Here is a 27,618-nt window from a genome sequence, read left to right on the forward strand (position 1 = left end):
AAAAGGGTTTTTAGAATTTTTTGCTAAATTATTTTTTTAAAGAATTTAAAAAATACCTTATTTACATAAGTATTCAGACCTTTTGATATGAGACTCAAAATGTAGCTCAGGTGCATCCTGTTTCTATTGATAATCCTTTGTTTCTACAACTTGATTTACCTGTAGTAAATTCAATTGATTGGACATGATTTGGAAAGGCTCACACCTGTCTATATAAGGTCCCACAGTTGACAGTGCATGTCAGAGCAAAAACCAAACCATGAGGTTGAAGGAATTGTCCGTAGAGCTTTGTGTGTCAATGCACAGATCTGGGGAAGGGTACAAAATGCCAAGCGCCTGAATGCCAAGCGTCACTGGAGTTTCTGGAGGAAACTTGGCACCATCCCTACGGTAAAGTATGATGGTGGCAGCATCATGTTTTTTAGCGGCAGGAACTGGGAGACTAATCAGGATCGAGGGAAAGATGAACAGAGCAAAGTACGGAGAGATCATTGTTGAAAACCTGCTCTAGAGCACACAGAACCTCAGACTGGTGCGAAGGTTCACCTTCCAACAGGACAACAACCCTAAACACACAGCCAAGACAACGCAGGAGTGGCTTCGGGACAAGTCTCTGAATGTCTTTGAGATGCCCAGCCAAAGCCCGATCGAACATCTCTGGAGAGACCTAAAAATAGCTGTGCAGCGATGCTCCCCATCCAACCTGACAGAGCTTGAGAGGATCTGCAGAGACAAATGGAAGAATCTCCCCAAATACAGGTGTGCCAAGCTTGTAGCGTCATACCCAAGAAGACTTAAGGTTGTAATCGCTGCCAAAGGTGCTTCAACAAAGTACTGAGTAAAGGGTCTGAATAATTATGTAAATGTGATATTTCCGTTTTTAATACATCTGCCCCCAAAAATTCAAACCTGTTTTTGCTTTCTCATTACGCGGTATTGTGTGTAGATTGATGAGGGGAAAAACTATTTTGTACATTTTAGAATAAGGCTGTAAGGTAACAAAATGTGGAAAAAGTCAAGGGGTTTGAATACAATCCGAATGCACTGTAGTCATATCAGATTTCAAATATGTGATTATTGGAATATTAAAATAAGTGTGGGGAATAACAGTAGTGTTCTTGCTGACAAGCACAGTAATTACCCAATATTTTAATAAATAAAATCTCCTGAAGACAAGGTGACATGAATCTGCCCCTACACTACCCAAATTATTTTATATTTAACGTTCCCATTCTAGAATCAAACTTACACTTTTGGGTTCACAATCTGGTTGACAAAATTATTTTCATAATTACAAAGCAAGTCATCCTACCAAATGTCCCTGCTAAAACATACTGCAGGTCTGTCTGCTGCCTTTTTGTTGTCACAGCCTAAATGCCAATCAGCAATCGAGGGGACTAATGCAAGTGTGGATTAAATCGACTTTAGTACATGCTGTCAGAAGACTGCATTCTGCAATAAGGACGGGAGTAACAGCAACCTAATTTTGTTGAAAACATTGTACATGAAACAGCGCTACCGTGCTGCTCTCTTTACAGTTTTATAAACTCAGCAGATAATTTTCTCTCTCCATTCAGCTCCACTCTAATATTGAGGGGCGTATCTTTAAAACACGCATCCAATCCAAACACGCATCCGTCCAACATGATCACACCACTGCTAGGGTCAAAGATCCTTTACCTAACTAGACCAATCATATGCTTCAATGTGAAGCGGTTCACAGTGCTGTGGCAAGACAGGACAATGATAGAGATTCCGCTCGTGATGCTAAATTGCAGGCGCAGATGCTCCGATTTCAAAACGATTAGGAGCACAGTTAACGTGCTGACTATACAATGGACTAATTTGAAAAATAAAAGCAGTACTTTACAATTCGTGAGATATAAGAGGTGTGCCGTGAGAGCGTGAAAAGAGGGTCAAATGCGTGCGTTTGTCTCACGGCCAATGCGTGAGAGTTGGCAGCTCTGCAAAGGACTGTTCACAACCGTCCCTCTGATCTCTGCCTACGGATGAGGTCAGCAGCCCTCCTTTGCTCAGCAATTCCAGCCTAGGAAGAGAAGATACCTGTGTGTCCACAGAGATACAATATTAAATAAAAGCACTTACTGTAAAAGCACTTTGTGACAACTGCTGATGTAAAAATGGCTTTATAAATACATTTGATTGATTGATTGAGAAAAGGGGAATGCATTGAGTATGTGTGTCTGGGGTTTATTAGAGTGGTATAGACTTGTAATAAATCAGGACTTTATAACGTTCTGGGCCGTTCTGGGAGACTCACTCAAAAAGCTATGTTTTTTCTCACTAATGTGTTGTCACTTACCAACCACAGGGTTGTATCCACCTGGAAAGCCTGTGAGGAAGCGGTGGTCGATGGCCTGCTTGGCAGCGTTGATGACCTCAGCATCAGTAGCCCCCGCTTACCAAGCAAATGTTCTCCATCACAGCACAGGCTCCTGCAAGCATGGGAGGAAAATGTACACAAAGTAACTTTGTTTTTAGTGTTATGTCACAATCACATAAAAAGGCCATGTCATACAGAGGATAGCAACTAAGCATACTAAAACAGCTCCTGAAGACAGATCCTAGAACAAATCCCCCCAAAAACTATCCTCATATGCACTAGAAAACATATACAGCTGTGTGTGTAGAATGATTACAGTCGGATATTTACCTGATTGATGAATAAAATTATTTGTCCTCTGAGATGGGTCCAGTGTCCAGATATCCAGGCCATCCAACATGATCACACCACTGCTGGGGTCAAAGAAAAGCTCCAGCAAGGAGGCCACTGTAGACTTCCCTGCACACAATCACATAATTTTCATAAATATATAATTAGGTTCCAAATAATTATACTATGTTCAGACTAATGTTTCTACAATCTCATTATAGGCCCTTTGTTTATGTAATCAGATTAATTGAGTGTTTGTTTCCATGGAAACGCATGGGACATTACCTCCTGATTCCCCAACGATAGCGACAGTCTTAGAGAGGGGGATGATGAGGTTGAAGTTCTTCAGGATCTGTTGGCCAGGTCTCATTGGGTAACTGTAAGAAAACAAAGAAAATAATGGCACTCACTGATACAAATAATGTGTGTGTCTGTCTTTGTGTTAATACTGTCTTTCTGACATGGTCTTGCCTGAAGGTGACTTTTATGAAGTCCACCCATCGTGTCAGAGATTTGTCAGGGATGCAGCCGCACCCTGTCCGTGGAAATGGAGGTTCCAAAGACAGGTACTCGAAAACACGGGCCCCAGAGCTGAGGGCTCTCACTAACTGGAAAACGCGATAGGATATAGTTTCTCATGGCCATATCAACTGATCACATTTTGAATCCTAGATGGATAGTAATGTATTATGTGAAACCTGGCACCATCCCTACGGTGAAGCATGGTGGTGGCAGCATCATGCTGTGGGGGTGTTTTTCACCGGAAGGGACTGGGAGACTAGTCTGGATCGAGGCAAAGATGAATGGAGCAAAGTACAGAGAGATCCTTGATGAAAACCTGCTCCAGAGCACTCAGGACCTCAGACTGGGGTGAAGGTTCACCTTCCAACAGGACAATGACCCTAAGCACACAGCCAAGACAACGTATTGAGTAAAGGGTCTGACTACCTATGTAAATGTGATGTTTTTTATTTTTATAAATTGGAAACATTTCTAATAACCTGTTTTGCTTTGTCATTATGGTGTATTGTGTGTAGATTGGTGAGAATTTTTTTTATTTAATACATTTTAGAATAAGGCTGTAACGTAAAAAAAAAGTTGGAAAATCAAGGCTTCTGATTACTTTCCGAAGGCACTGAAGGACCACAATGGAAATAAGACTCCGGCCTTTGTGTTCTTATCCTCAATGATTTCTAATGTATGTTAATCTTGTCTCCAGCTGGAGTAGCCTACTACTTTTAATTATCCAATAAATTCATACGTACACAGCCATACCTGAACGATGACCAGTTTGAAGGAAGACTTGAACATTCAACCGGTTCACAAGCATGCCAGTCTTGTTGGCATCAAAGAAGACTACATCTTGCCTGAAACAATAACGGAACTATTGTATTAGCAAGACTGATAGTTGGACAGTAGGTAGTAGGTCTAGTGACATCTAGTCAGTCACCCAACTTCATGTCTTGGAACTGGTCTATTCTACCTGCTTACAATAGAGAAATAACTGCAACTGTATGTATCCCTGAGTAAAGACTGAAAAAGGGTCTTCCCCATGTCTGCTGCTACTCGCCCCCCTACCCTAGAAAGCAGGGTGCTGTAACCAGCAAATATATTTCATGGCCATATGTTTTACTATGTATTTGACAGATATAGATTCTTCAATCTACAGTTCAATTCAAATTAGATCATGGACAACTTATTTGGAGATCAGCCACTTAAGAGCAGGTTCCCTTATCGCTCATGTAATTCCCAGTATGTTCTCTCATGTAGCGTGCCACTCTGTTCACCAGATTGCCCAACAGGGGAATTTGAATATTCAAGATGGCAGCACCAAAAGCAAGCTGGGAAAAAAATACATGATTGGTTAATTCCATTCCAATTGAGGTGTCGGAAATCACTCAACATTTCAACACTAGGAAAATACAATAAAATCAACAACCACTGGAGTTTGGCCTACATGTTACAGTCCAGTACCCTTACAAACTGCAATTGACTGGTATTTTGGACACAGTAATTGCAGAATAACTGAGCTGCAGTTATACTGCACTGTAACTGCATTTACACTGCAATGTACTGCAGTTATACTGGACTCTGACTGCAATCTTTTTGTAAGGGTAGTGTTAAGTTGCTCACCACGACAGCACCAAGAAGGGCAAAGAACTGGGGTTTGACAAACTCCCAGAGGATATGCCAGTCAACAGGATGAACTTCAGCACTGCCCCTTGGTATTGACGTCCGGCAGGCCAATTTGCAGACTGCTTGTTGAGCCAGACCCCAGATATGTCCATCAGCTTTACTAGACTGTCCAGAGAAGTTGCCTGCATTGGCTAATTGTGTTGTGTATAGCCGTGATCTGAAACGAAAACAATAATGTTAGGTTTCAAATATTCAACCTTTATTCAAAGGAGAATGACTAGCATGGCCTGTAAGGGTTCATCCTCAAAAAGAAAACCCTACAAAGATGAATTTCTGGGTGATTACATGTATAATTATAACAACCTGTACTATTTGTAGTGCAATCTTTATTGTGCAAGTTTGACAAACATGGACAACATGAGCTTAACAGCTATGGTGTGGGCTTCTCATTACACTTATTGTTACGTGAATCAAACAAGTTACAAGTGCATTGAGACACTTCTGGATGGTCGATTACCACCACTTTTTACTGTGAAAAGTAAACGACACTACTACTTTGGGACAGAGGTGAACTAAGTCATCAGGGGCGTATTCATTACGCCGATTATGTTGCAAACGTTTCTTAAACGGAATCAAACTGAACGAAACGGGGAGGAACCTACCTGAATTTGTGCAATATAAACTTTTTTGCAGGTGTTTGGCTAACGATTACACACCTGATCAGCTGGCTACCGGCATTAGTCGACTAGCAAGTTGTCCTAACGTGGCTGTCTATATAAATCTTGTGTTGCTGTGGTGTTGAATTTTTTTTTTTCACGGACATTTAACAAAATGCAAATAAACTGAACACTTAGCTCAGAAGTGTACAACAGGGTTAGTTCTTTGGCTACAAGCTTGAACAACATCCAGGCTGCGATGTTGACACTATCCCAGAATGCATCTAATTTACATTTTACTGTATTTGGCAATAATAACAAAACATGCATTTTGGTCACGAAAAACAATATGGCAATAACGTAATTTTTTTATTGCTCATTTTCTTGATCATAATTGACAACGATGTTGTCTTCCATTTGTGAAAAGGGGAGTGGGGAAATCGTCTTGAGGAAGTGACGATCGTTAAAACCAAGTGACGTCAAATGATGTTTCGTTGAGGTTTGTTTGTGAAAGACAGAACAGTGGAAGCCCACCTCAAATGTTCTAGCTAGCTGACGCGGTTATCTACCCTAAATGGTTATTAGTTATATATATAACAGTGTATATTCTAGCTAATAGCGCGACAATTAACGTAGAAATCCAGGCCACTTGAAATCAGAATCCAGCGAATGGACCGAGAAGGGAACAACAGCTAGCTAGCCACATAGCTAACGTAACGGTACCGTATCAGCATTACGTCAAGACAGTCAAGGATCAACGAGGAACGTTGGCTGACTGACTAGCAAGAAAATAAGCTGAGAGTTGTAAGAACAGTTAACTACATACCTTGCTAGCTACTTGCTGGTTTATTGCTTTGTTGGTGATAGGTAACCATTCAACGCCACATTGTATGTAACGTTAATGTTATATAGCTAACGTTAGCATAATAGTTAACGTACAGTAAATTACCTAGCAATCCCCCTCACCTGTCTGATTTCGTTTAAACGAATGTTGTTAACTAGGTAACAACTGCATAGAAAACCAACGCCACAATAACACTGTGTGTGTGTTCCCAACTTGCCTGTTGGAGGTGGTGCAGGGAGAATGTGAAGCACTATGGCCAACTTAGAAACCTACCAGGAGTACCAGCGGATTGAGGACTTTGAGGAGGACTCACCTCACGGGGAAGAGGACCTATTAGTACATGTGCCAGAGGGCCTGAGAGGTACTGTACCAGTTATATTACATAACAGATATTGGCCTAGCTATCAGGGCTAGACATAACGCTATCTTATGGTACAATATGATTTGGAGAGATATGTGATTTCTTGTAATGACACAATTCCTGTTTCCTATAAGCACTAGGAATGGGAATTCCCATGGACCTCACTATAAGATGTTACCTCGATATTTAGGTGCCGATATGATAGGCATTAGGATTCTCACAATTCTATATGTATTGTGATTCGATGTTCCAAACATATTGCTCACCATATACAGTATCTGCTGCAAAGGGACGAGAGCCATGACAAAACGAGTTTTGATCAGTCATGGAAATAAAAGTGCTAAAACAAATTGTCTTTCTATTTAAAAAGAAAATGAAGGACAAAGTATGAAAGAAAAATACTGGAGTTTTGGTGCAGGTACAGCCAACTAGCACAAGAATAATATTGCAATATTGTCAAAACGATACAATGTATCATCAAAATAATTATCCCTATATGTAACTATTGATTCCCTCCCCCCCAATCACTTATAAGCACAGGCACTAGATTCACTTAAAGTTGTTGTTTTCTTCGAATCATACCTGATCAAAACTGTTGTTGCTGTTTTGTTGAGGGGGAAAAAAAGTAATGGTTTCTTTAAATCTCTTTTTTTCCACCCCAAATTTGCAGACTCATGGCACCATATCAAGAATCTGGACAACTTTTTCACAAGAATATCCTTTTAACAAATGTGATAACATGTTTCTCTGGCAATATACAATGCCTTCGGAAAGTGTTCAGACCCCTTGACTTTTTCCACATTTTGTCAGGTTACAGCCTTATTCTAAAATTGACTAAATCATTTTTTCCATCACCAATCTACACACAATACCCCATCATGACAAAGCAAAAACAGTTTAAATTATTCATTTTTTTGCTAATTTCCTAAAAAGTAAAAACTTGAATATCACATTTACATAAGTATTCAGACCGTTTACTTTGTTGAAGCACCTTTTGGCAGCAATTACTGTCTTGGGTATGGCACTACAAGCTTGGCACACTTGTTTTTGGGGAGTTTCTCCCATTCTTCTCTGCAGATCCTCTCAAGCTCTGTCAGGTTGGATGAGGAGTGATGCTGCACAGCTAATTTCAGGGCTCTCCAGAGATGTTCGATTGGGTTCAAGTCCAGGTTCTGGCTGGGCAACTCAAGGACATTCAAAAACTTGTCCCGAAGCCACTCCTGCATTGTCTTGGCTGTGTTCTTAGGGTCGTTGTCCTGTTGGAAGGTGAACCTTCGCCACAGTCTGAGGTCCTGAGCACTCTGGAGCAGGTTTTCATCAAGGATCTCTCAGTACTTGGCGCCGTTCATTTTTGCCTTGATCCTGATTGGTCTCCCAGTCCCTGCCACTGAAAAACATCCCCACAGCACGCTTCACCGTAGGGTTGGTGCCAGGTTTCCTCCAGACGTGACGCTTGGCATTCAGACCAAAGAGTTCCATCTTGGTTTCATCAGACCAGAGAATCTTGTTTCTCATGGTCTGAGTGCCTTTAGAAAACTCCAAGCAGGCTGTCATGTGCCTTTTACTGAGAAGTGGCTTCTGTCTGGCCACTCTACCATAAAGGCCTGATTGGTGGAGTACTGCAAAGATGATTGTCCTTCTGGAATGTTCTCCCATCTCCACAGAAGAACTCTAGAGTTCTGTCAGTGACCATTGGGTTCTTGGTCACCGCCCTGACCAAGGCCCTCCTCCCCCGATTTCTCAGTTTGGCCCGGCAGCCAGCTCTATGAAGAGTCTTGGTGGTTCCAAACTTTTCCCCTTTAAGAATAATGGAGTTCACAGTGTTCTTGGGGACCTTCAATGCTGCAGAAATGTTTTGATACCCTTCCCTAGATCTGTGCCTCGACACAATCCTGTCTCGGAGCTCTACGGACAATTCCTTCAACTTCATGGCTTGGTTTTTGCTCTGACATGCACTGTCAACTGTGGGACCTTATATAGACAAGTGTGAATCTTTCCAAATCATGTCCAATCAATTGAATTTACCACAGGTGGACTCCAATTAAGTTGTAGGAACATCTCAAGGATGATCAATGGAAACAGGATGCACCTGAGCTCAATTTCAAGTCTCATAGCAAAGTGTCCGAACACTTATGTTTTGTTAACATTTCTACAAACCTGTTATCACTTTGTCATTATGGGGTATTGTGTGTAGATTGCTGAGGAAATTGTTTTATTTTCTCCGTTTTAGAATAAGGCTGTAATGTAACAAAATGTGGAAATAGTCAAAGGGTCTGAATACTTTCCGAAGACACTGTATATGCTGTGACTTATTGGGTTGGTATGAATAATTTCTTTCAAGATGTTTAAAAATGCAGCTTTATAATGTGTGTTTCTCTACTGTCACCTAATGATCTAATTTATAAAGAAGCAATTTCAGACACAGTTTTGACATTTTAATCTAATTCAGGCTGTATGATGTCGCAAGATACAAATGCAACTTATGATGCACAGTGACTTTAAATTAGGCACTTGCCTCAGGAGAACGACTTTCAATTATGTGTGTTCTTCCAGAACAAATCCTCTGTACTTTAATGATATTGATGCCAGACTGGTTCACTTCAAGTTGCTTTGTTGTTTTCTTTCTTTCTCCATGGGATGTATTAGGTCTACTTTAAAAATAAATAAAATGGTTATTATTCGATTAAGCATCAAAGGTTACTTCAGAGTAATTGTTTTGTAGGGTGTGACAACCCTTAAAGGGCAATTCCACCACTTTTCAACCTCAGTTTCATTATCTCCAGCACAATATCATTGTCTACATATGTCAAAATGCTGAAATTCTACTTTTTGTAGAAAATAATCAAATTTAAAAAGTTCTACATGATGACATCAAAAGTTAAAGCATAAAAAAACAAGTGATTTTTGAAATTGTTTGATTTGCGGTGACGTGGAGAGCAAGAAAATACCCTCCCTCTGGCTAAACTCTTTGCAGGTTTTAAAAATAACTGTATTTTTACTTTTAAATCCTACCTTGTGGTGTTACAGAGAAGCATATTTTTTGGACCTTATTGTCTTTATAGAAACGCATATGTAGACACCTCACTTATGTAGACACTGGTATGGTGTTGGAGATGATGAATATGAAGTTATGAGGTGGAATTTCCCTTTAATTCTTTGTTTTTCTTAACTTGAATTTCCACATCTATCAGTTCCATCAGAAGAATGGCTTTGCCTGTATGATGTTATCAGAGTTCTTTGAACTTTTGTAAGTATATCGATTTATTTACAATCCTCATGCTATTGTAAGATATTTTTTACTTTTTAAGACAATATTCAAAGTTTATATCGGCTAATGTTTAACCCCAACATCTCAAACTCCTTATTGCAGTCAGTTCCTGTTTGTGGTCACATTCACAACATTCCTGTTCAACTGTGTGGAGTATGATATCCTGTTTGCCAATCGGGCAGTGAACCATACAGGACCTGGCCAGAACCCCATGGACAGAAACAAGGTCACTCTGCCTGATGCCATCCTACCAAGCCAGCAGTGCACTGAGAGGTACGTCAATCAGTATTGTCTTACATGGAACCCAAACCTGCTGAGCGCGTGCGCAATCTTGCGCTATAGTGCATACATTTATTTTGTCCCCCCACACCAAACGTGATCATGACACGCAGGTTAAAATATTAAAACAAACTCTGAACCAATTACATTAATTTGGGGACAGGTCGAAAAGCATTAAACAATTATGGTAATTTAGCTAGCTAGCTTGCACTTGCTAGCTAATTTGTCCTATTTAGCTAGCTTGCTGTTGCCAGCTAATTTGTCCTGGGATATAAACATTGAGTTTTTATTTTACCTGATGCAAAAGGTCCTCTACTTCAGCAATTAATCCAAACATAAAATGGTGAATCAAATCGTTTCTAGTCATCTCCTAGGCTTTTTCTTATCTTGACTTTGTATTGCAATTGGCAACTTTAATAAATGAGGTGCATTACCGCCACTGACCTCGTTCGTCTTTCAGTCACCCACGTGGGTATGACCAATGAGGAGATGGCACGTGGGTATGACCAATGAGGAGATGGCACGTGGGTACCTGCTTCTATAAACCAATGAGGAGATGGAAGAGGCAGGACTTGTAGCGCGATCTGCGTCACAAATAGAACTGATCTATTTTCGCACTTGGCAACGCAGACGCTCGTTGGCACGCGCGAGCAGTGTGGGTGCAATAATTGAATAATACAAATTTCTACATTTATTTTGCAATGCTTGCGCACACGACGCGAGCGGTGTAGTCAGCCTGTTAATAGATGTATTGGTAGATGGATTATGTATGTATGTGTGTGTGTGTGTGTATATTTATACACTGCTCAAAAAAATAAAGGGAACACTTAAACAACACAATGTAACTCCAAGTCAATCACATTTCTGTGAAATCAAACTGTCCACTTAGGAAGCAACACTGATTGACAATACATTTCACATGCTGTTGTGCAAATGGAATAGACAAAAGGTGGAAATTATAGGCAATTAGCAAGACACCCCCAATAAAGGAGTGATTCTGCAGGTGGTGACCACAGACCACTTCTCAGTTCCTATGCTTCCTGGCTGATGTTTTGGTCACTTTTGAATGCTGGCGGTGCTCTCACTCTAGTGGTAGCATGAGACGGAGTCTACAACCCACACAAGTGGCTCAGGTAGTGCAGCTCATCCAGGATGGCACATCAATGCGAGCTGTGGCAAGAAGGTTTGCTGTGTCTGTCAGCGTAGTGTCCAGAGCATGGAGGCGCTACCAGGAGACAGGCCAGTACAACAGGAGACATGGAGGAGGCCGTAGGAGGGCAACAACCCAGCAGCAGGACCGCTACCTCCGCCTTTGTGCAAGGAGGAGCACTGCCAGAGCCCTGCAAAATGACCATGCTCCCGATACTCAACTAGTGTAAAGAAGGCCAGTTTTATTGCTTCTTTAATTAGAACAACAGTTTTCAGTCGTGCTAATGTAATTGCAAAAGGGTTTTCTAACGATCAATTAGCCTTTTAAAATTATAAACTTGGATTATCTAACACAACTTGCCATTGGAACACAGGGAGTGATGGTTGCTGATAACGGGCCTCTACGCCTATGTAGATATTCCATAAAAATCTACCCTTTCCAGCTAGAGGACAACCGAAACAATGTCTACACTATGTTTCTGATGAATTTGATGTTATTTTAATGGACAATACATTTTCTTTTCTTTCAAGGAAATTTCTAAGTGACCCCAAACTTTTGTGTGTGTGTGTGTGTGTGGTTGGCAATAAGAATGTGTAGTTGAGTAGAGATAGTTATCTCTTGCCAGTTCAGGTTTATTGTTTTTGTACATGATCTGGCAGAAACGAAGGTGCTTGAGTGCATGATGTACACTTCCCTGATGTACACTTGTCTTACCACAACCAATGTCAGAATCTAAACCCTTTTTCATTTAAATTGTGTATTGACAAGGCCACAGTAATACCAGTGTATATATATATATCTATCTATCTATCTATCTATCTATCTATCTATCTATCTATATCTATCTAGAGCCTGCAGAACTTCATCAGGGTTGAAAAAAGGGATTTTATTTGTCCAGCATAATGTGATTATGACCAGTCATTCCGAGGCTAATATTTGCTTATTAGATTTGTGTGAGATATGGTTTTACTGTAAGATGGGCTCACATTCATAGAGATACAATGTGGAGCACAGAGCATTGGCCTACTTTCACATGGCCTTTGGGTTATTCTTCCACTCAGAACATTATGATGAGTACATTTAGTTGTGTATCAGAGATGTTAATTGTAAAATGAGCTCTTTTGAGTGGCAGTCTTATTATTGTCTTTCCTATTACCTAATTGAAAGTGGTCATTAATTGAACTAATTTGGATTGCTGTCGAGCACTTAAGTCTAATTGTGTTCAATGGACCGAGGGAAGGGCTGCTGTTTTTAGTGAAGTTTGATTATTTGAGTAATGTGTGCTGTGAAACCTTGTGTTGAAGAGCTTTGTTAGTTATGTCTACCGAGCAAAAGCTTTGGTACTCATGACTTCTCTGTCGAAGACATATCTGAAAGAGAAATTAAGTTCCGTGCAACATACTGGGTTATTTGGAAATAGCCATGGGATGGTTTTGCAATGCCGTCAACAGCATTGAAACAATTTCTTTCAATATCTTTTATACATTTGAATATTTGTAGCTGCTTTTTAAATAAGTACCTGCAGTCAACTTGTGAAGATTGCGTGCTTCATTTCACCTGTGACATCATTTTTCATTATGAAGCTTACGTGTAGTCCCCAGTCACGTGGTGTTTGAGACTGTATAAAATGTTTGCAATGTGCTCATTAGCATTTAGTTAGCATTCTCTATGGGATTTATACAGCCTAGCAGAATGTACTACTGTACATTTTAACTGTTTATTTCAAAATACTAAATTAAGTGCAAAACATTTTTTTGCAAAAATATTCAGTTAATAACCTTTCATTGCTACCCATCCCGGATCCGGGAGCATCCTCATCAAAAAAGCTGACTAGCATAGCCTAGCCTAACGCGACAGGGATATCATATAATATAATTTTCATGAAATCACAAGTCCAATACAGCAAATGAAAGATAAACATCTTGTGAATCCAGCCATCATTTCTGATTTTTAAAATGTTTTACAGCGAAAACACAATATGTATTTCTATTAGCTAACCACAATAGCCAAAGACTCAACCGCATATTTTCACAATTTTTCTACCGCATAGGTAGCTATCACAAAACCGACCAAATAGAGATATAATTAGTCACTAGCAGTCTTATAACATGTTATACAATAAATGTATGTTTTGTTTGAAAATGTGCATATTTGAGGTATAAATCATAGTTTTACATTGCAGCTACCATCAAAAATATCACCAAAGCAGCCAGAATAATTACAGAGAGCAACGTGAAATACCTAAATACTCATCATAAAACATTTTTGAAAAATACATGGTGTACAGCAAATGAAAGATAAACATCTTGTGAATCCAGCCAATATTTCCGTTTTTTTTTTTAAGTGTTTTACAGCAAACACAATATAGCATTATATTAGCTTACCACAATAGCCAAACACACATGCATTTATTAGCAGCAAAAGGTAGCGATTGCAAAAACCAGCAAAATATATAAAATGAATCACTAACCTTGACCAACTTCATCAGATGACAGTCTTATAACATCAGGTTATACAATACACTTATGTTTTGTTCGAAAATGTGCATATTTAGAGCTGCAAACCGTGGTTATACATTGTCAATATGTAGCACCGATTCACCAAATTGTCCGGAGCTATTTTGGACACTCACCTAATCTGACCAAAGAACTCATCATAAACTTTACTAAAAAATACATGTTGGACAGCAAATGAAAGATACACTAGTTCTTAATGCAACCGCCGTGTTAGATTTTTAAAAATAACTTTACCATAACAAACAGCTTACGTTTATAGCGAGACAGCGCCCGCAAAAAGGGCGAATAATAGGACTCAACATTTTCCACAGAAATACGAAATAACATCATAAATTGTTCTTACTTTTGCTGAGCTTCCATCAGAATCTTGTACAAGGAGTCCTAGGTCCAGAATAAATCGTTGTTTGGTTTTAGAATGTCCTTCTCTGCTGTCGAATTCGCTCCACAAGGCTAGCCAATGTTGATGACGTTCCCAATTTCTCTCGATGCAGAGAACGGAAAACTCAAAGTCACATTAAACGTTGAATAAACTGATGAAACTCGGTTGAAAACCTACTTTATGATGTTTTTCTAATATGTATCAAATAAAAACAAAGCCGGAGATATTAGCCGTGTATACTGAACGCTTATCATAAGACTATGGAGGTACTTCCCGCGCCTTGGTAGACAAAGGAAATTCTGGACACGTCATTCCAAGAGCTCTTGTTCGACCTCAGATCAAGCTAGACACCCCATTCCACCTTCCACTGCCTGTTGACATCTAGTGGAAGGCATATGCAGTGCATGCATATCCATAAATATAAGGCAATTCAATAGGCAGGCCCTGGAACAGAGCATCGTTTTCAGATTTTTCACTTCCTTTCTGGAAGTTTGCTTCAAAATGAGTTCTGTTTTACTCACAGATATAATTCAAACAGTTTTAGAAACTTGAGAGTGTTTTCTATCCAATAGTAATAATAATATGCATATTGTACGATCTAGAATAGAGTACGAGGCAGTTTAATTTGGGCACGATTTTTTCCAAAGTGGAAACAGCGCCCCCATATTGACAAGAAGTTTTAAGTATATATCTTGCTATGACTGATTTATAGCCCTGCATATTCACATAGCCTTCTCCTAAAACACTTGTAAACACTAGGCAAGTTGCAACACCGCCAGCCTGTAGTGTATGACTGGTTCCTGGAGCAGGCTATTTGTGTATTTGTGTTCAGAGTAGTACCAGGGAAAACAATGTAATGGATAGTCCCTGAATGGTGAGACTCAGTAGCTGGAAGGAATCACTGTGAAATCTGGGCAGGCAGCCTGTGGACCACATGACATCCCCTAGTGCTGCAGCAAGACCCAGACCCCACCACCACCACAGCGGAATCTTTTTCCAAAATGGATAAACCATCTTGCTTGTCTTTTGCAATATCGTTAATCTGATTCTGCACACAATCCTAGACTGCGGGGTTATAGTTGACCCCCCCCCCCCCCTAAAAACTTCAGTGACTGAATGGGTGTTTATATGGAAGATGACTACACACCACTGCTAGGAATTCTAACCCAGGAACAGCATGTCCCACCATTTTAAAACTACTGACTGCTCCCCCCAACTCCTCTCTGTTTCATCATTGAGTTGGTCTTGAGATGAAAGAATGTCACACAAATCAGGAAGTAGCCTAACTTTGTCACCTTGTTTGTATTTGGTTTTTAATTTCAAAATTATACTCCTGAATTTGTTTATTCTCCTGAATATGTTTACCAGGATGGCTAGCTAGATAATAACCTGTGTGTGACTTGTTCTGTATTTTGAAATGGGATACTTTACCAGCTGATTCTTAGCAATTCTCTGATACACAGGAGAGACTTTTACTGTGACATATCCAAGCCACAAACTGTGAACAGGAGTGCAGTATCTGAAGATACCTCTCAGTAGAGCCTTGCACGGGCGTGAATTTAAAGCCCGGGCCCTACCCATGCAAGCGACGTTCAGGCCCTACCCAGGCTCGATTGCTTCTGCCAAATCCTCCCCCAAATCAGAAATAACTTCCTCCATTTTGTAAGTCCATTAGCTGCTCCTCTCTCACTCTGCATGCACTCTTATGGCGGCCCTGAGTCTGTGAGTATCCATAGCAACGGCACCACTTGGGCTGCTCCGCTTAATGAAGACAGCTGTTAGCTACTTTTCGTCATCTCTAAACTTATTTTTTGTGAAATAATCTCTCCTGTCTTATATTTGACGAGGTTGAAGCATTTCTGACACCATGTTATGATCTTAGTCAGATATGTCTACTTCGCAGCAGAGCACGCGCAAATGGCTCCGCTTCAAAATGTTAGTGATCAATTTAGTGATACCCGAGCCCTGCCCGTACCCTAGTTATTGATGAAAAAACATGCCCGTCGGGCTGGTCGGGTAGCAGAGCTCTACCTCTCAGGCCCCACAGCTTAATTACAACATGTGGTTGGTTCAGGTGACCCGTGAGGAGTCTTAAAGCAACAGATTCATAAGGCTCCTTTACTCTCATTTGTAGATGGTTATTTTGGTCATACACCAATGGTGAAAATGAATGATTTTGACCTGCTCTTTATGCAGCTGATGAATGTCTCATGCCATCTTCCCACACCTCTGTATACAGATTCACAAACGCATGCATTTTCCACTACGTGGAATGAACCACTGATGTCAAACAGGGACCAAAAACATGAATCTTAAATATTTATTTTTCCCCCCTTTGTCATCCTTTCTTCTCCTCTGTAGGATCCAGGAGAACAGTTGGATCATCTTCCTGCTCATCATGGCAGCCATCTTCTGGGTCTACCGGATGATCAAGGTCTTCTGCAACATCCTCCACTACTGGGAGATCCGACAGTTCTACATCAAAGCACTGAAGATCGGAATGGTAAGGCGTGATCCCACAGTCTCATGAAATTGTGATCTGCCAAATGGTTCGAGGTAGTTTTAGCAACGGTATCAGCAAAATAAAATTGCTTGGATTGCAATGGTTTCAAAAAACGTCAAGATAAATGTTTGTCGTCATGCCCACCCCGCCTTACGCACGAGTCCCTCCTATCACGGTACAATCTCTGAACACCTTTGACTTCTGCCCTTTTGCCATTCCAGGGCGAGCTGTGTAACTTCACGTGGCAGGAGGTGCAGGACCGTCTGATCAGCCTGCAGCGGGAGCAGCAGATGTGCATCCACAAGAAGGAGCTAACTGAGCTGGACATCTACCACCGCATCCTGCGCTTCAAGAACTACATGGTAGCCATGGTCAACAAGTCCCTGTTACCTGTACAGTTACAGCTCCCCCTGTTGGGCAATCTGGTGTTCCTCACCCAGGGCCTCAAGTACAACTTTGAGCTGATTCTCTTCTGGGGTCCGGGATCGCTTTTCCAGAACAAATGGAACCTGCACCCCAAGTACAAGCGTGCAGGCAACCGCCTGGAGCTGGCCCAGCAGCTGAGCCGGGTCATTCTTCTGATGGGCGTGGCCAACCTGCTCCTCTGCCCCTTCATCCTGGTGTGGCAGGTGCTCTACGCCTTCTTCAGCTACACAGAGGTCATCAGGAGGGAGCCGGGGAGTCTGGGAGCACGCCGCTGGTCCCTGTACGGCCGCCTCTACCTGCGCCACTTCAACGAGCTGGACCACGAGCTGCACGGCAGGCTGGGCCGCGGCTACAAGCCCACCTCCAAGTACATGAACTCGTTCACCTCACCGCTGCTGACCGTGCTGGCCAAGAACGTGGCGTTTTTCTCGGGCTCGGTGCTGGCCGTGCTCATCGCGCTGACCGTGTACGACGAGGATGTTTTAACCGTGCAGCATATCCTGACCGCCATCACCGTGCTGGGAGTGGTCATCACCATCACCAGGTGAGTGAGGAGACAAAATGGCATCCACAGGGGGAATGGTGACCTCTCTGGATTTTTTTATTTTATTTTTATTTTACCGTTATTTTACCAGGTAAGTTGACTGAGAACACGTTCTCATTTGCAGCAACGACCTGGGGAATAGTTACAGGGGAGAGGAGGGGGATGAATGAGCCAATTGTAAACTGGGGATTCTTAGGTGACCATGATGGTTTGAGGGCCAGATTGGGAATTTAGCCAGGACACCGGGGTTAACACCCCTACTCTTACGATAAGTGCCATGGGGTCTTTAATGACCTCAGAGAGTCAGGACACCCGTTTAACGTCCCATCCGAAAGACGGCACCCTACACAGGGATGATCTTGTACGGGTTGTGTTTCATTCAAAGAAGTCGTTCCTTCCCGTTTCCCATGAGTTGGTATGGAACAGCTCAACCTAGTTTCCACAATATGGTTGCCACTCCACCAATTCTAACAGATCTGATGAGGAATGAGCGAGGCGGTAGAAGGGAGCTCTAGGGAACGTCTATCCATAAAGAAATTCAACCTATGTTAAACCCACAAACATACCAGGCCGTCCATGATCCATGTCATATGTGTTGTGTGAAAAAGAGAGGTGACGTCTGTGTGAATATGCCCTCACAGGTCGTTCATCCCAGACGAACACATGGTGTGGTGCCCGGAGCAGCTGCTGCAGTGTGTTCTGGCTCACATCCACTACATGCCAGACCACTGGAGGGATAACGCCAACAAGAGTGAGACCCGGGACGAGGTGGCACAGCTGTTTCAGTACAAAGCGGTGGGTGAGAAGGGCCAGACAGTAAATAGACGGCTCATTGGCTTCACCTTAGATGGAAAGGAATTACTGAACTTTATATGGCTTTATGGCATACGGTCTGAAATTAAATTGTTCTTGTAACAGACATGTAAGGGCTTATTAACATAGGCTGACTTCTTTGAATGACTCAATACCTAAACAAGTGCTTTAATTGTAAGTAGTTATTTATGTACACTCCAATTCAAATGAATTCACCATAATATGACACTCCCCACACGGGAATGAATTGATGTTACAGCACTTTAAACATTTGTTTGGGTGACACTATGTAAAGTAGTCAAACTTGAGATCCGAGTGCTTCACTGTTCTCGCAACGCTCTCATTGACATCAATGAAGGATGGCGCAGGCTATATGCTATCAGATACCCAAGAACTTCTAGTCATTGCTAGTTAGCATTGGCTCGCAAAACTACCTCTAACTTCCTTCGTACTGAACACAGAGACAAATAAATGTTATGCACGAGTTCATCTGACTGGGGAAGGAGATTAAGGGCATTACCAAAATCCCGAAGTATCCCTTTAAGCGTGCGTATCTGAAGTCTGAACATATCTTCCCAATACAAATCCCTTTCTAGTATAACTCACCAGTGTTCTGTCTGTTTAGGTGTTCATCCTGGAGGAACTGCTGAGCCCTATTGTCACGCCCTTCATCCTCATCTTCCTCCTGAGGAACAAGTCCCTGGAGATCATCGACTTCTTCAGGAACTTCACCGTGGAGGTGGTCGGAGTTGGCGATATCTGCTCCTTTGCACAGATGGACATCCGTCGCCACGGAAACCCACTGGTGAGTTCAGGTCGTCTCTGCTGCTTTACCGTTCACTCATTTAGGGTGTTTACCGTATTGGGAAAGATTTATCGTGTCATTATTCCGAAAGCATTTGTAATTTTGCATGTTGAAATGAGAGACTAACACTGTTAATTGTCAGATATCGCCAAGTTATCAGTCATACTGTACATGCTATTACAAATCAGTTTTCACTTCGTGTGTGTTGTCCTGATATTTGTGACTACTTCTGTATAATGGTGTTAATTCATATTTTTGTTGGGCAAAGTTCCTGTGAGGGATGTATAACCGGTTGTCTTTGCAGTGGATGTCAGAGGGCCAGACAGAGGCATCTGTGTACCAGCAGGCTGAGAACGGCAAGACTGAGCTGTCCCTGATGCACTTCACCATAAAGAACCCCCACTGGCAGCCCCCCCAGGAGAGCTCAGTGTTCATCAGCCATCTGAAGGAGAAGGTGCACCAGGACGCTCAGGGAGGACCCCCCACCCAGCTGCTGCTCTCTGAGGCCCCGCTCTGCTCCTCACTGCTCTCCAACGAGTCCGGCAACGCAGTGAGTGACTAACTCACCACCACCAATTCCTAGTCAGTCACAGTTAGTACACAGGAAGATATTTGCCTCAACACTGTATCAGCACCCCTACTCTCATTCAAACGGTTTCATCCAACAATGATGTCAATGTATTGTCATTTCTCAAAGATTTTTGTTTAGTATTGGATTACATTATGTTGTGTTATTTTTCAGCTTTCTTGTATACTGACCTCTGTATCTCTGGCTTATGTTTTCCTGTCCAGCCTGACAACCTATTGGCCAGTGTCCTAGCCCACCCTATTCTGACAGCGTCAGGCCTACCCGGCCGAGACCGCCGCTTCGTCCCTCCCAGCACGGCTGCCTCTGCCGCCGCCAGCGTCCTGGCCTCGCTGTCCATCTCCCACTCCCAGCTCCCCCACGCCAGCCGATCCCACTCGCATGTTCTCCTGCCCTCCACCCACCCCGACAGCACCATGTACTGCAGCGACCGCACTGTCATTGACAGGTAGGTAAACAGACTCCACGCTCTGCAAACGCACTCCACAACACACAAAGTTTAAGTTGTTCTATAACACAAAAGTGTTGCTTGATTAGATACTTGCAAGCCAAAAGTGTGTTATTGATTTGATATTGAGGTTAGTTAGGTTAGGTTGGATTAAGTGATGAATAAAAGTGTATATAGATGTTTTTTAGGCTTGCTAATAATAGCTTGCTGTTATTTCCTCAGCATGTCAGCCAGTGACTCTCGGATCAGGAGCACGACAATGCTTTCAGAGTTTGCCTTGGCCGAGATGAGTCTCCATGCTATTTACATGCATGAGGTAGGTAACCTCAAAGGGATGACCTCAGGGTCCTTATGTTTATTTAACTGTGGCACTAGGGCTGTCCCCGACTAAAACAAATCTTGGTCGACCAAGAGTCGTCTGTTCTTTCGACCAATCGGCTGGTCGAAATTTTAATAAGTGTGTTATTCCATATGTAGACACAGCCTATGTGTTTTTAATAAAATCAACTATATGTAGGCTACTGAGCTTGTCTGATGCTTTAAGCACACTGGTAAATAATTAAGACAATTACACAAGAGGGAGCAAGAGATCAAGCAAGGTAGCCTAACCAGAAGAAACAAAACCTGTTCCCGAACCACCACCTCCCGTTGATGCTTCTGGCCTTCGCAGATTCTGCCATTACGCTCCCGAAGTTGTCAGTAATAGGCTATACCAGGGGTCGGCAACCTTTTTCCCATTTGGAGTGCCAATTTATCTTGTCATTTCTACCGATCCGCGTGCCAGTTATGATTTTCATATGCACATTTTCGTGGAACAGTTTAATTTCTTTTATAATAAAGTTGTCTCAAAATTATTGTCATGTGATTTAATAAAAATTATATCTAAATGAACAATTATACAAATCTTAATCAAAAATTGCCATTGCCAACTTTTTTAAATTTAATTGTATTTTATTGAACCTTTATTTAACTAGGCAAGTCGGTTAAGAACAAATTCTTATTTACCCCGAGCCAAACCCTAACCCGGACGATGCTGGGCCAATTGTGCGCCGCCCTATGGGACTATGTAAAATTAGCATACATAAAGCCAACAAATAAAAACGTTGCAGCTGACTACGCATGACCTTTCTGTGAGGAACTTGAAACATTGTACTAACAAATTTGCAACATTATATTAAAGTATTCTGGAGTTTCATGAGCCAGTGAGCTCTGGACAGGCACAGCTGTAGGCTATTTGAGCAATGGATAATAAGTAATCAGGTAGCCTGTTTTATGACGTTCCCATCGGATCAGACCATTACATTTTGTTTCTCCCTTTCTCGCTGGGTGATTATCAAAAGGGAGAGAGCTGGAAATACTTTTCAAGTATGCTACATTAAGGAACTATTGTCATTCTCAATGGATATAAAAGCAGAACTCCTTTACTTGCTGTTTTGAGGTGAAGAAAAAATTACTTAGTAGCTCCACAGCTCATTAGTGGTGGAGAGTTAAGACGATCAGAAATACTATCAGATCCCCAAATGGGCACATTTATAAGCCTACATTTGCATGCAGGCCCGACAGCCAAGGCTTACTTCTATGCGTAATCGGGTGTGTATCCTTCCTCAACAACAAGAGCCCTCCAAACGAAACAGTGAATAAATTGACAACTCGTAAATGGAATGAAATAAACCAAAACTTGTTTCTCACAATTGTAGTTTAAGTTGTACCCTCTGCAAACAGCGTGTCCACCCTGACAATGAGAACTGTAAAAGACTATAATAATATTGAATGCATTAACAGAAATTACGGTAACCAAACAAACATTGTAGATTAGAAATTATGGGTGTTAACAGTAAGTGTACTACTGGTGATACTGGTATGCCATCTCCACGGCCTCCGCAACGGATTAGTCCACTGAAACTGGCGTCAATCAAGACGTGCCATAAAAAAAAAATTTTTTTGCAACTGTTCGACTAAAACATTCTCGGCCCACCAACAGCCTATCGACCAGTCGACTAAATGGGGTCAGCCCTAGTACGCACACGTGTCCTTTTCTGTCTCTAGGTCCACCAACAGAACTCGCTCCCCCACCAGAGAACATCAGGCCAGTGGCAGAACCCAATGCCAATGAGAGATCTAATCAGCAACACTGGTACGTAACAGTCATTCATCTGTTTTACTTAAGATCTTGGCTAAGTCAGATGGAGCATGTTGGGTTATGACATCCAGTTGATCAACTGTCTTATGCGCCGACCCTCTATGCAATCAGGTTCGCAGACGCACAGCGGCCACACAGCAGTCCACCTGTCTAGTATGCCCACCCCGCTGCGTCTGGGAGGCTGGACGGAGGAAGAGGAGGAGGATGAAGAGGAAGTCCTCAACAGGGGATCAACTCCTAAACAGGACTCCGAGTAGTTGTTAAAGTGCCTTAAATAAAGGGGTGTGTTCCATCTTACCTCTATTTCCTACACACAGACACTCCTCCCTAACCCATAGGCTAATATTGTCGGAAAATGTTCTTCTATCTAGTACTACTGTTTTTGCTTTTTTTAAGTGAGCAATAGGTAGAAATAGCTCTGCCGTTTCCTGGTTTCTAAAATGTTTGCCTGATTGTGTTATACAACAAGCAGACTGCTGTGAATATCTTTATAACCAGTAATAACCCAAAATATTGTAGTTTTCAGCTGTTTGAAGCTGAAAACCGGAAGCAAAAAATAAACGTAGACTATAACTTAATCTATAACTCTAATTTCTATCTGAAATGTCAGGTCATACTCACAACTACGTAATGGACCTTTAAAAAAAAAGTGTGTGGCTGATTGTCTTTTCTCCTCTTCGTTTGCAGTGTTTCCACTCCTTTCTTGATGAACATTGTGGCCTTAGATGATCTTTCTGGCGAGTATTATGACATCACGTAACACAACACGGCAGTTGGGAGAGCTCATTGGATAACCATTGTCTCAGTCTCCACCCCACTACCATGCCTCTCCTATCACATCAGGAGTTGATGTGGCATCAGGGAAACTGACCTGTCTTCCATCCCTCTCGCCATGTCATCATTTTGTTATAAAATGTATAAATATCGCTCATAGAGGACTGGTGTCTGTGTGTTTGTGTGAGTGTGAAAGAGCGTTGTGTGTGTGTGTTTAGAACTCGGGGTAAGGGTGGCATGCACAGCCAGGAGACTTGCAGGGCAGGCTTGAGCATGGTACATAGCAACACCTGTCACACTTTTGTTGCGTTTCTTCATGTGTTTATTTTTAAAAACGTTTTATTTGTGCATCTGGGAGGTTTACAATGTGGGTCTGGGATCACTTTCTCATGGTGGAAATTGTGTCTTACCTGGTGCTGAAGAGAGTATGGAATGAAGGTCTATCATACTAGCTGCCTGACCATTTTCACTATATGAGGAACGTTGAGGGCAAAATTATACATTGGCGTATTTGGCCATGACTTATTATTGCTTGACATTTGTAAATACACTTTAGCGTCTATATGTTCTGGCAGTTTTAATGATTGGGAAAGATGCGAAGTAATGCGGTGACCTGAAGTAGGCTGCAACTATACTACTTAGGTCACCAATAGGACCCCACAAGAAAATCTGACAAAAGCCAACAGATGGACTAGATTCATTAACCACATTTCTAAACTGGACATAATCTCATTGAAAGCTGCTGTCTATGACTTTAATGGGCCTAATACCATGTTTTCTACAGTATTAAGTTATTTATCTTCTTTTTAAAGTAATTGGCGACCCTAAAACAGTATTTAACAGGTAATAACTTGATTACTCTGTATCAAAGGATCGCCAATGTTCTGTCTCCACTGGCAACAGAGATGTATGTATTACTTGACAAACGCACGAAGATCAAGATGACATATTTGCCCAGGCAGTAACTACTTTGTTGTGGGTAGCTATGAGAATAGGCAATGCAGAGTCGCATATCATGTACAGTAAATCATTAAGTGTTGTTGATTTTGCATGTACTGCTCAAAATTTTGTTCACGGAACACTTCCCCCAATGTACACACGAAGTTAACTTTTTATTATCAGGGCTGTTCCTAAAATTGTCATTACAGCAGTTGGAGTTTGTGGTTTTACTTTATTTGTAAGTTAATCCTATGTCAGTATTTTACTTTTCTCAGAGAACAGCCTAAGATGTCATTTTAAATAAGATAATTCTCCCTTTGTTGTCCCAAATATTTAAACTGTCCAGATTTCTGAGATATGACCTATAATTAATTATTTAGTTAATTACAATATGAGTGAAATAGTAATTATGTTAAGAAGCAGTTTTTGTGTGTTGGAGTGGTATGGGCGTACCCCAACATCAGAATGTTTTGGGTGTATACCGGTCATGCAAATCAACAGCTGATTGGCCAGCTCAGCCAATGAGCCATTTTTTTAATGGTCTGTTTGAGATGCAAGTTTGATATGGGTTTTTTTAAGTCCTTTTTTCCCCTTCAATTTATGTTTTGTCCACAAATACAAGTATAGGACGAGTCAACAACATTATTTGAGTATGAGTTAACAGAATGTCAACATTTAAAAAGTGAGATTTTCACTGGACAGTTACTTTAAGTTATGAATATCTTTAGTATTTCATATTTAATTTAGCATTTATTGGTTTCCTTAATTAGTCTTTATAGTAAATACATTCATACCAAATATGATTGGGATCTAATTTTAATAATATATATTTTTCAATTCTTAAATTTGCCCCATGTAAAACATGTATTTTCCTGGATGTATTTCTCATGCAACATTGAACCAAACAGATTTTCAAAATCTTTATTTGTTTTTTAATTCGATTTTTTATTATTTTTTGCCTTTGACACAACATTTTTGGATATGCAGCTTCGAAAATAAACAATCCTTCATGTGTGCTTTAGCACCACTTAGTGGTTTCATCAGGACAGTACAACTCAAAAGGAAAGCAAACGTGTTTGCGTGTAAATGCTGAATGTAACCCACCCATCACCCCTAGAAATGTATCCTTGTTACTGTAGCCAGAACTGCTTATTGAAACATTACACTAAAGCTCCGTCACTGCTATCCATGCCCGGCTGATCCACTAACCTAGAGCACATCTATATCTCTATATCCACCACTACTGTAAGACTTTAGAGAGCACAGGTGACAACTCTTTTCTTCATTTTGTTTTCTATATGTGTGTTTTGAAGGGGTGTGAGTGTAGTCATCAGTCTAACTATGCTAAGCTAACATTGACTCAAACGTTTTGCACTGACTGAAAATAAAATGTCTATTGATCGATACCTACATTAAACTACATTTTAGATAGAGCCGGGGTCTCAAAGGGATAGTGAGTGGAACTCCCATCCTGAGTGGCCTCTCTCACAGTATGTATAATGTGCATATAGCATCACCATGCGTAGTATTGTTATCGTCCACACTGTGGGCCTATCGCAGACCTGGTTGTTGTTACCTCTGGTCAGTAAAAGTTCAGCCAGTAGGGGAAATGTCTGTAAATGTTTTTAGTAACATTTTAGGCCTAGTCAATGCTACAATTGGTATGGCTGTTGGTTTTCCATTTGTCATTACTGATGTATTGAGTTTTAGTTGTGGAGACATGACAGGTCATGTGTCTTGCTAGTTTCCATAGCTAGATCTCACTGCCTCACGTCTCTGTTTATTATGTAGCTTTATTTTGAGCAGTGCCTTAGGGTTAGCGTTAGTTCCTTATTAGAAACCATTGTATGTAAACCATCGGATCTAATTTTACTTAGAATTTTAGCAGCACATGATGTACAGTATTTATTTTGGCAGGTTGGTCATGTTTTGGCATCAAATATACAGTGGGAATTGTATTCTAATATTGTGGATGAGGCTTGTGTAACATGAACTACAACAGACGGATATTTGACATCAAAGTAGTCAAATCACCTTCACCTGATAAGAGAATTAATCTGATCAAAGTTTTTGTTTTGCACTGTCTGCCTTCCCGATCCAAAAGAAGCTGTTTGGGAGGGGAATGTTTTATACTCCTTTCAATGAAGTTGAATGATTATTTTATCACATCCTTGAGTCTCCCCACTCAATATCATTGCTTCTTATCCACTACAAACCAGTAAAAAAATATATATTTTGACTGGTACAAGGTGCTACGTTTTCTTATTCTAGTGTTGAATAGTTTGAGGCATCTTGTTTTTTTGTTACTTAGGTTTTTTTCTTTTTGTTTGTTTTGTTAATTTAAGGAACACTCGCTGAGAAGAAACCATGCCAAAAGTACTTGTTTTCAACACAGCTTTATCGTACATCTTTTATTTGTTTTCTGTAACTGAATAGAGGCAAAGGAATTCTTATTTCGTGTGTATTTAATCATTGAAGTGTGTTCCAAGATGTAATGTACTTTGAAATAAAAAATAATAATATACGTTCTGTTCTATGCATTTATTGAGTTGGAAATGTTTTCATTGGCACAAACTTTCCAAATGTAATTCCTTAACTGCCATTAAACATTAAATAAATGCACAATTCACAGACATGAAATAAATTAATCTTATTTTGCAGTTTATTAGTGTGATAACTAGCAGTGGTGATTTTTAGCATGTAAATATTGGTGAGCAAACACCATTATTTTAAATGCATGCCAGAAAAGCCACTACACAACATTAAACAATACATTAATTGCACTATAACGGTGACAAAGGTGCCCACAAACTGTTAGGGCCTACTTAAATCTGGCTCAACAGCAGTCCCAACACCTTACCACTGCTACACTTGGCTATCAGCGGAGCCTTGTTTGGCAGCGAAACAGTTAATTCAGCCTTATTAACTGCCTTAAAAAAAACATGGCTGATATGGATAACTTGCATAAATAAATGTGGTTTATAGTGACAAATGAGATGTACAAACTATGGCATAAGGGGTGGACGAGCGGATAAGAGGCAATCCGTAATTTTGATGAAGACTTTAATGAGTGAGCTAGGACGGACGTAGTCTATTACAATTTGTTCAGCACTTTTGAAATGTACAGCGACAGAATTCAGAACATGGGCCGTTTTTACAGTATTTTCCCTGTGAACCAAGTCAGAACCGTAGGATAAATAAAGGGAATTATAAGCAGACAATGAAAGCTCTTATAATATTCAATGATTACATTTCTCTAAAACAGGTTATAGGCTACATGTGCACCACCAAGTCAGAAGAGTACAAAGTTAAGAGGGGAAAAGGGAACAAATTATTAGGGTGAGGTACTAACAGCTTATCATATATATATATATTTT

The 27,618-nt window shown here is 40.9% G+C and overlaps 1 protein-coding gene across 2 annotated transcripts; it reads left to right on the forward strand.

Moving 5' to 3' along the window:
• The first annotated feature begins 5,930 nt into the window (after positions 1–5,930).
• On the forward strand, positions 5,931–26,765 carry LOC129824158 (autophagy-related protein 9A-like). Of its 2 annotated transcripts, XM_055883572.1 has the most exons (15): positions 5,931–6,270; positions 6,537–6,671; positions 7,342–7,385; positions 9,854–9,918; positions 10,042–10,212; positions 16,625–16,766; positions 16,988–17,736; positions 18,378–18,531; positions 19,175–19,354; positions 19,659–19,904; positions 20,147–20,388; positions 20,611–20,704; positions 22,435–22,522; positions 22,640–22,810; positions 23,216–26,765. In XM_055883572.1, the coding sequence occupies exons 2-14, from the start codon at positions 6,563–6,565 to the stop codon at positions 22,783–22,785; spliced, it is 2,430 nt and encodes an 809-aa protein (XP_055739547.1). In that variant the 5' UTR covers positions 5,931–6,270; positions 6,537–6,562; the 3' UTR covers positions 22,786–22,810; positions 23,216–26,765. The 2 variants fall into 2 exon arrangements, with proteins under 2 accessions (XP_055739547.1, XP_055739549.1); XM_055883574.1 differs by lacking the exons at positions 5,931–6,270; positions 7,342–7,385 and having other exon boundaries at positions 6,595–6,671; positions 9,863–9,918.
• The last annotated feature ends 853 nt before the right edge of the window (positions 26,766–27,618 follow it).

This window comes from Salvelinus fontinalis, chromosome 26, assembly GCF_029448725.1.
Source record: "Salvelinus fontinalis isolate EN_2023a chromosome 26, ASM2944872v1, whole genome shotgun sequence".
NCBI lineage: Eukaryota > Metazoa > Chordata > Actinopteri > Salmoniformes > Salmonidae > Salvelinus > Salvelinus fontinalis.